Source organism: Oryzias melastigma, linkage group LG9 (assembly GCF_002922805.2).
Source record: "Oryzias melastigma strain HK-1 linkage group LG9, ASM292280v2, whole genome shotgun sequence".
Classification (NCBI taxonomy): Eukaryota; Metazoa; Chordata; class Actinopteri; order Beloniformes; family Adrianichthyidae; genus Oryzias; species Oryzias melastigma.
In genome coordinates, this window is record NC_050520.1 from 213,567 (window position 1) to 223,225 (window position 9,659).

Genomic DNA, 9,659 nt, shown 5'->3' on the forward strand with positions numbered 1-9,659 from the left:
CACTGTGCTTTAAGGTTTTTATTTGATTTAATGATGAGCGCTTTGAGCTTCGTTTGAATGAAAGGTGCTATACAAATAAATAAGGTTTGAGTTTAGAGTCACAGAAATTAAATTGCTGAATGACGACACCGCAGGAATCCAACCTGCAACCTTTCAAACAGAGGTCAACCGCTCCTCCTCTGCACCACAGCTGTCATTCTGTGTCATTTGAAGGTTTCTGGTTCATAAATGATTAAAACGAGAACATTGACCTCTCAGGAAAGGAGAATCTCCTGTCAGACCCGTCCCAGAGGAGTCTGTCCAGGACCCTGAAAACGATTTCTGGATCTCCCTTCTTAGTTTTCCTGCACGAATGTCTGCATCCGTGGTGCAGAGGCCAGCAGGTTTTGACCTGACCAGGTCCGGGTCTGAGGAGTCTGCTGGACATCAGGTCCAGGGACACCGTGACGTCTGCAGCAGCATGCATTCCCCCGTCAGCGTCTGCAGGATCCCAGCCCTGGAATAAACAACGTTGGCTGTTTATCATCATCTCTAATCATGGAGATCACTTTAGTCCAGCGGTCTCGAACCCGTTTCCTCATGAGCTAACACCATGCTGCTCTAGATCAGAGGTCCCCCACCTTTCTGTGGCTGCGGAACGGTCAACCCCTGAGGACTTTACCAGAACCGGCGGGGTGGGGGTGTACTGTTATGTCAAGAGTGGTTAAATAATAGTTTCTTTTACCAAATGAAATACAAGAACAAAATGTAACCAACAAATCAATTATTGATGCTCAATAGGAAACGACACTTTGAAGCTCCATGCTGAAGCTTCAAGTGAAACATTTTGAGAAGACATTTTTACAACGAAACTTCAACTTCTGACTGACTCTCTGCACGCGCTCACCTCCATGCGCTCACCTCCACGCGCTCACCTGCACGCGCTCACCTGCACGCGCTCACCTCCACGCGCTCACCTCCACGCGCTCACCTCCACGCGCTCACCTCCACACCCAGCTTTACTTTTCTCCTCCACCCCCGCCCCACTGCTCCCCTTCATTTTGTCATGGAAGTTCTTGCATTGATCAATTCCGTGTTCACAGCTCGTTTCATCATTTCTATGATCGTTCTAACGATTAGATTCGTTCATGAACGTCTCGTCTCTCTGCAGACAGGTACGGCGTGGGAATCACCTGTTCTTGTCTGTTCTGCCCCTCAATTATCCGATCGTTTGCAAACCAAGCTTCCACATACAACCAGACTGCTAATCGAGAGAATCCGGTCGATTTTCAAAATAAAAGATTTCTGTCTCCAAAAAAAAAATAAAAATCTTCCGCAGCCCGGTGGTTGGGGACCACTGCTCATGATGGTTCCGTTAGCATGTTGGTTCTTTTAGCCTGATGGTTCCGTTAGCACCATGGTTCCATTAGCATGATGGTTCTGTTAGCATGATGGTTCCATTAGCATAATGGTTCCGTTTGCCCGATGGTTTCATGTAGAGGAAATGATTTACTTTTTAAATTCACTTTAAGAATGTATTTTTTCTGAAAGTTCTAAAGATCAAATCTACTTTTCTCTGTGAATCATGTTACCAGTCAAACTCCAGATGCCTTAATGCAGGGGTCTCAAACTCGCGGCCCGCGGGCCATCTGCGGCCCGCAGGATGATGATTTGCGGCCCGCGTCTTCATATGAGAGATTACTGTTAGTGCGGCCCTCAAGATTGATATGAATGACAGTTGTTATGTGCAGAGCTGAACGAACCAATCACGGTGAGGTATATGGCTCTGGAGGCGGGACATCGGCGGTCTGTCCAGTACCTCCTCACTCATTCATTCATTCCTCCAATCAGCTAGGCGGAGGAGGAGCCATGAAGCACCGAACGCGATTTGCGTGATAAATTCGTGTCCCGTGCGGGGAATTTGCTGCTCGCGGCTCGTCAAAAAATGTGTTTCTGTCGCTGCGCCGCGTTTGGGAGGAGCTACCAGGTCCGTCTGTGGATGTCTCTCTTAGAATGAATAAATATATGATGTCGAGGAATACGTTTTTTTGACGTGCTGACTGTTCCTATTGAATCTGAGCTCCACAAGCTCCAAGCCGCAAACCTGAGGCCCGCCCCCTTTCACTCCGCGGGGATCCACTGCTCCCGCCTTACAAACGTGATCCTGAGCTTGAGGCCGCGTCTGCGTGCACGTCTGTGACCTTTAAGGTTCACACACCGGCTGTGTCGGCGCGCATTCCAGTCCATGTAAACGCGATAGAAGTCCGATATTCTGCTATGCGCGCTGATGCAGTCGGCGCACGCGAGCACCCCACACCTCCAATGAATGGAAGACACATAGATCAGATTTATTTATTGTGAGGAGAGTTCTACAAGAATCTACAACAAATGAAATCCTTCAAAGATTTTCTCGGTATATCGGGGCTTCTCTCTCTGAAGGAGGATCTGTTAATACAGACATTTGAAACTGAATCAAAATAATTATTTTTCTCTAGTCAGTCAGTCAGAATGTGGTTTCTTCAGTAATATGTATCTCATGTATGGTCATTGTTATTATTATTTTTTTATTCATTCTTTAATATATTTATTTACGTTATTCATTATTTTGTGTTAGAAATATTTTAGAACATTGGAATGTTTCATCAGAGCTTTTCTTGTGGAAATCCTGATGCGGCCCAGCCTCACCCAGACTCTGCCTCCAGCAGCCCCCAGATAAATTGAGTTTGAGACCACTGCCTTAAAGTGACTGATAGGCCTGAAGAAAGGTTCTGTGAATGTCTGACCCGTAGCTCAGAACCTCTGGTGGTTCTTCTCTGCAGGTGAAGCTCAGTAAGAACTACGAAAAGGCTCTGGAACAGATCGACGAGAACCTGATCTACTGGCCTCGCTTCATCCGACACAAATGCAAGCAGCGCTTTACCAAGATCACCCAGTACCTGATCCGAATGCGCAAACTGGTCCTGAAGAGGCAGTGAGTGCCATGGCCCGGCCCGTTCTCCGGTTCAATTCCAAGTCTGACCCATTTCTCTCTTTTCCAGGAGAAAACTGGTTCCTCTCAGCAGGAAGGTCGAGAGCAGGGAGAAAAGGAAGGAGGTGAGTCTGGTTTCCTGGTCCAGAACCGGGCCTGAGAGGAGCAGCGGTTCTGACTGAGTGGTTCTTCCTCTCCAGGAGAAAGCCCTGATCGCTGCTCAGCTGGACAACGCCATTGAGAAGGAGCTGCTGGAGCGGCTGAAGCAGGGAACGGTATGCCGTCACCTGAATGCCTCGCCGCCGATCCGGCTCCGTCTCACTTCTCTTCCTGTTTCAGTACGGAGACATCTACAACTTCCCTGTCCACGCCTTTGACAAAGCTCTGGAGCAGCAGGACCACGAGAGCGAGTCCGAATCTGAAGGGGAGGACGAGGAGGTGAGGAGCTGCAGAGGTCTGCCTGGTTTGACCCGAGCTTTATTCTGAAAGGGTGTGATGGTTCTGCAGGAAGTGGAGGAGCGCGAGTTCGTCGCAGAAGATGAGGTGGAGGAGAGCGACCTGAGCGACTTCGAGGTAAACCAAACGTGGTCCGGCTTTAGCACGGTTCGGATCGTGTCGCTGTTTTAGGGTCACAGTTCGGATCGTTTTTCAGATCAGTAAAAAAGAAATATATATATGCAGTACTTCATATTTACATCAATAAATTTGCTAGTTGAGGCTTATTAATCTAAACTTATCTTTGAACTTTGGACACGAACAAAAAACTAAAACATGTTTCTGATAACGTTTTCATGTCTTGAGACCAAATCTACGAGAACTGGGAGTGAAGAATCCCTGAAAATAGTTTTGAAATGATCAAATCTGTCTGCAGTAATCCCAAAAAATGAAATTTTTTTCTCATGACCCCCATCCCCCAATGCCCAAATTAAACCCTAAATAAAACCGTTCAAATTAAACTTAAATTATGTATTTGGTACTGATTTATTGAAACTGCAGGAACATTTCAATATTTAAAATATTTATTATCCGTAGAACAGGTACTGCCCGCATTTGCCGGCGATTTTTGTTTTAGGGCCACGGTTCGGATCGTGTCGCTGTTTTAGGGACACACCTGGAACATGTTAGGTCAGGATCGCACCTGGAACATGTTAGGTCAGGAACACACCTGGAACATGTTAGGTCAGGAACACACCTGGAACATGTTAGGTCAGGAACACACCTGGAACATGTTAGGTCAGGATCGCACCTGGAACATGTTAGGCCAGGAACACACCTGGAACATGTTAGGTCAGGAACACACCTGGAACATGTTAGGTCAGGAACACACCTGGAACACCTGATGGAACTTCCTTGTCACGTCAGGAAGTAAAGAGAAGCAGGAATGAAAGAAACATGTTTGAAAAACTTGAATGTGTTTGCCGTAGAGTTTGGAGATCAAAGTGAAAGTTCTTTGTTCATGAAGCAACGTGATGAAGGTTCCTCACAGAAATAAATGTAAACACTTCTGTGTAACTTCTGTGTAAACAGCAGCATGTTTGTTTATTAAACAAACAGGAAGTGAAGGAGTTCAAAGCTTCACTTCCTGTTTGTTTGGTCAAACCTTCAGCTGTTTCTGGTAGAATCCATCAGGATGAAGGACGTTGATGACTGATGATGAGGAGCGTCTAACGCCTCCAGCCTGTTCAGATGATTTTCAGTCGTCTCCAACCTGCAGGTAACTTTCCTGTCTCCTTCCAGGACATGAACAAACTCAAGACGAGCAGTGACGAGGGGGAGCAGGAGGAGTCCAGCGATGAAGAGGAGCAGCAGGAGGAGTCCAGCGATGAGGAGGCGGAGATGGAGGCGGCGGCCTCCACGTCCAAATCTGCAGCCCGTGGGAGAAAGAAGCGAGCGTTTGTGGAGATCGAGTACGAGCGGGAAGTGGAGCCCGTCTCAAAGAACAGAAGTTTCTAGCTGTCAATCAAAGCCTGGCTGCCCCGCCCCCTTCAGGTTTACCATGGTTACCGTCACAGCAGCCATGACGGGTCTTTGACGGAGCAGACAGAACATGAACGTTGGTTCCATTCCTCACATTCAGAGCTGGGTTTGCTGGACCCAGCCAGAACCTGGACTAGACTGGACCTCAGAACCAACGGTCCTCTATAAAACACCAAACGGCAGAACCCGTTCAGAACGATCAGAACTCTGATGTTCATTTTGGAATTAAAGATCATTTGTCTAATAAAAGTCGAGATGGAAATGAAGATTCTTCAAGAAGTCGATAGTAAACCTGCAGGACCGGACCTGTCCTCGAGGGGGCGTCTGTTCAGGGCTTCACCTGTTCAGGGCTTCACCTGTTCAGAGCTTCACCTGTTCAGGGCTTCACCTGTTCAGAGCTTCACCTGTTCAGGGCTTCACCTGTTCACTCTAAACATGTGACGGAGCATTAGCGTCACTGTGGAGATAAAAACAATAAACGATAAGAATAAAGTTCACTTCTCTCAGCAGACGAGAAGAAGACCTTCTTTTCTATGATCTCGTCGTGTAATCTCCGTCCACGTCACACGCCGACTAAACCGTCAGAGCGGCTGATCGTGGTTTTCATCAGACTGAGCGCCGTTACGCGTTTCTGCCACCGTTCTGTGACGGCGTTAACGCTGCGCCCGCCGTTCAGATTTTCAACGTTCTTCTTGGTGTCCTTTTGTAAGGAAGGACGGAGCGTCTGAGACGTCTGATGTCAGACTCTCGCGTGGAATTATAATTTTATTATCCCAGAATATCGACTCTTTTTCTGAAAATTCTACCAATTTATGTTTAATGTATATTTCTCAGAGTTTGACCTCTTTATTCTCGTAAATGTACGTTTCATTTTGATGGTCCGAGTTCTCGTCTCAAACTTCAAACATCTGCGGAATTTGTTTCAGCAAAAGATGAAAATTCTAAAGTGAAATAAAAGTTTCTTCTCCCTCATTCTGGAGCTCATGACCTTCAGCTTCTTCTCACGTAAACGTCTGAAGAGTTTCGCTTAGTCAGGTCAGAGGTCACAGAGACACACGTTCAACCAGAACCATCGGGTCTGAACCAGAACCTGATGAAGAATGGACTTCGATCCATTTGCTCTTCATCATCCTGACAAGCCCTGAAGCGTCTGCATCCATCAGACTGGTTCAGACCCGATTTGTCTTCATGCTGGTTTCACTGGTACTGATCCGGTACCGATGGGTTCTGCCTTCAGCAGGAAGACGGGTCGGCCTCAGAAATGCCGTTTGTGACGTCAGAAAAACGGCAGACGTTGATGCAAAGCTGCTTTATTCAAGACCAAATTCTCAGTCAACGCCACACGACAAGGCCTACAGGCCACGCCCCCTTCTGCAGCACATTCATCTACCATCAGAGCCTGCAGACCCTTCAGGCCCGAGCGCCCCCTGAGGTGAAGTGCTGCTGTTGCACTGAGGTCCGATGCAGGTGCGAGAGTCTTCATTAAGCGACGGCGGCGGGTTCCTCGGGTTCATCTGTGCAGCCCCCTGATAGGTGGAGACAGCTGTGTGGGCGGGGCTCTCTGTGGAGAGTAGAGCCCCTCCTCCAGCAGGGGGCAGCGTTTCTGCCCACCATCACAAACATCATTCTTTAGTCTGATCAAAGCACCATGACTCCACCCACCACTCACCATAGGTGACAGATGGCTCCGCCTCCAGTTACAGAGCCCTCCCCTTTCTGTGTGGCCAAGATCTTTTTTCTGATTAAAACCTTCAACTTTTGAGTTTAGATGCCAACAGTTCCACAGGTGGGAGGAGCCACTGTGGTGGGAGGAGCCACTGTGGTTGGAGGAGCCACCGTGGTGGTCCCACTTCATACATTACTTTTGCAGGCCAGAACTGGACCTCCTCCGTGGTCCTGGTCCACCTGATCTCGCCTGGCGGTTCTTGATGTTTCCAGGTTTTGGTGTTTTAATTGAGCTAACCTTCAGCAGGCGGTTCTGAAAGGTCCGGTTTCAGTTCGAGGCTTTTACATTTATACCAGATTTTGGGGGCGGGGCATCTGGGGGTCCGCTCCGTCCTGGGGGGGTGCCAGCCTAGAGCCTGTACAGGCGTTGGTGGGGGGGCTTTAATTTGGTCATTATGACTCCTGGATCCGGCTCTGACTCAACCCGATCAGCAGACCAGGGGGTTCTGTTGGTTCTGGGTCCTGCCCCCCCCCCCCGCGGTTCCTGTGGCTAGCAGCTGCAGCCCTCCTTGGTGGTCTGGCTGTCGGCGTTGAGCCGGCCTCCCTGCAGCGCCGAGGGCTTGTGTTGGACTCCAGACTCGGCGGCGTTCAGATCCAGACTGCCGTCCTGGATGTTCTGGTAGATCCTCTTGGCCGCCTCCAGGAAGGCCTCCTCCACGTTCTCCCCTCTGAGGGTCAGAGGTCAGAGGTCAGGACCTGCACAGGAAGCTGCAGCCTCCGCCACTAACCAGCGTACTCACGTCTTGGCGCTGGCCTCCAGGAACAGCAGACCTGGCGACAGGAAGGGGAGGAGTCAGACGCACAGACGGTGGGAAGGCTCCGCCCTCTCCTAAACTCACCGTTCTCGTCGGCGAACTGCTTAGCCTCCTCGTACGTCACGTCCCTCTGAGCCTCCAGGTCGGCCTTGTTCCCGATCAGAATGATGACCTGAGGAGAACCAGGAGAACCGGGTCATCGGGTGGTCCGACCCGGATCACTGCTCATCTAGAACCCTTTAGAACTTTTCTTTGAGAACGTGTCGAGCTCCTGGTCTAGACATGGACCTGATCTGGAGTCACGAGTCGCTTTGATCTACATCTCCTTCAATGTCAACCTGCATTAACCCTTTAACACCTGACCCGTAAACGCCAAATCTTTGATGTACGGTAACTTTTCAACCGTTAACACGATCATTCCAGCAGCGACCTGCTGGAATGATCGTGTTAACGGTACAAAGTTACCGTACGTCAAAGAACAGAAACACTGGAGGTTAAAGGTCAGCAGATTAACCTGGCGCTGCCTCCAAAACATCAGAAGCCCGAGAGGCTGGAGCGATCTCGCCTGTTGTCACGCCGGCTGTCCGTCTGCTGGCAGCTAACCGCTGGCGGGCGACACAGCGAGTGCCGCCCGCCAGCGGTCCACCGTCCCGACTGTGATCTGGAGCGGCTCACTCACCGTGTTGGGGTTGGTCAGGTTCCTGGCGTCTGTCAGCCAGCTGCTCAGGTGGTTGTAGGTGCTCCTCCTGGACCCAGACAGGAAGTTATTCCACCAGAACCCCCCCCCCCCCAAGGTCCCAGACAGGAAGGAGGAACTTCTAACTATTGCCTCATTAACCCTTGTGCTCTCTTATGGGGTCCTGATGACCCCCCTTACATTGACCTGTTATCGTCCCGGGACAAATGAAGGTGGACAGGATTTCCTGTCGGCCACAGACACCAGTGAAAGTAAAACGTTCAGCGCGGTCTTGAGGGTCCAGATGACCCCACTTGCCTAGGGTTACAAGGGTTAAATCCTGAATGAGGACAACGATTCTCCTCCATGTTGGTTTGGACTCCACCCACTGATGACATCAGCCCACCCCGCCCCTTCATTGACTTAACATTGAAACTGGACGCCGCTGACGCAGGGCTCACATACGGCGGGAATGCAGCGTCACCACGGAAACGGGCTGTACCTGGTGATGTCATAGACCATCAGGGCCCCGGCGGCCCCCCTGTAGTAGGACCTGGTTACGGCTCGGAACCGCTCCTGACCCGCCGTGTCCCAGATCTGCAGCTTGACCTTCTGGCCGTGGACCTCCATGATCCTGGTGCCGAACTCCACGCCGATGGTGTGAGGACAGTCGGCCATGACTGCAGAGACACCCAGCAGAACCTCAGACCTCCAGAACCTCCATGACGGGACGGTCCGGACCTCAGCAGAACCCCGCAGGCCTCACAGAATCGGACTTTAGAAGAACCAAAGAGAATCTCACATTTCTTCTCTGTGAACTGATGCAGCAAGCAGGACTTCCCCACGCCCATGTCTCCTGCAGGTACAGAGAGAGAGAGACCTGTTGACCTCCATCAACATTTACAACAGACTTCACACCTTTCAGTGTGTGAATGTGTGAATGTGTGTGAATGTGAAGCACTTTGGGTCCTCTAAGGAGGGTAGAACGTGCTATACAAGTATACGACATTTACTTTCTAGAGCTTCACCTTTGACCAGGAGGAGCAGCTGCTAAAGTAATCAGAGTACATCCTAAAGTTTAAAGGAATCAAAAACATCTGTGAAAGAAGTTTTAATGTTTTGGAGACCATGAAATACAGTCCAGAGGAGAAACCAGACGAGGAACACGAGGAGGAACCAGACGAGGAACACGAGGAGAAACCAGAGGAGGAACATGAGGAGAAACCAGAGGAGAAACCAAACGAGGAACACGAGGAGAAACACGAGGAGAAACCAGACGAGGAACACGAGGAGGAACCAGAGGAGAAACCAGACGAGGAACACGAGAAGAAACCAGAGGAGAAACCAAACGAGGAACCAGAGGAGAAACACGAGGAGAAACCAGAGGAGAAACCAGACGAGGAACACGAGGAGAAACCAGAGGAGAAACCAGACGAGGAACACGAGGAGAAACCAGAGGAGGAACCAGAGGAGGAACCAGAGGAGAAACACGAGGAGAAACCAGAGGAGAAACCAGAGGAGAAATACGAGGAGAAACCAGAGGAGGAACCAGAGGAGAAACACGAGGAGAAACCAGAGG

General features: G+C 49.9%; 2 protein-coding genes across 2 annotated transcripts in view; one reads left to right on the forward strand and one right to left on the reverse strand.

Moving 5' to 3' along the window:
• The window catches only part of mak16 (MAK16 homolog (S. cerevisiae)), a gene marked incomplete at its 5' end in the record, with an annotated part of 8,680 nt that extends 3,490 nt beyond the window's left edge, over positions 1 to 5,190 (forward strand). Inside the window, 6 exon segments of the mRNA XM_024265321.2 lie at positions 2,799 to 2,950; positions 3,018 to 3,072; positions 3,148 to 3,222; positions 3,287 to 3,385; positions 3,455 to 3,520; positions 4,685 to 5,190. Coding sequence (XP_024121089.1) covers positions 2,799 to 2,950; positions 3,018 to 3,072; positions 3,148 to 3,222; positions 3,287 to 3,385; positions 3,455 to 3,520; positions 4,685 to 4,900 — 663 coding nt within the window. The 3' untranslated portion in view covers positions 4,901 to 5,190.
• Positions 5,191 to 6,218: 1,028 nt separating this feature from the next.
• Positions 6,219 to 9,659, reverse strand: part of LOC112142073 (ras-related protein Rab-14) — a 5,424-nt gene continuing 1,983 nt past the window's right edge. The window contains exons 3-8 of the mRNA XM_024265322.2: positions 8,883 to 8,936; positions 8,583 to 8,760; positions 8,084 to 8,150; positions 7,489 to 7,576; positions 7,390 to 7,420; positions 6,219 to 7,317 (exon numbers count right to left, since the gene is read on the reverse strand). Coding sequence (XP_024121090.1) covers positions 7,140 to 7,317; positions 7,390 to 7,420; positions 7,489 to 7,576; positions 8,084 to 8,150; positions 8,583 to 8,760; positions 8,883 to 8,936 — 596 coding nt within the window. The 3' untranslated portion in view covers positions 6,219 to 7,139. The remainder of the gene's footprint in view (positions 7,318 to 7,389; positions 7,421 to 7,488; positions 7,577 to 8,083; positions 8,151 to 8,582; positions 8,761 to 8,882; positions 8,937 to 9,659) is intronic.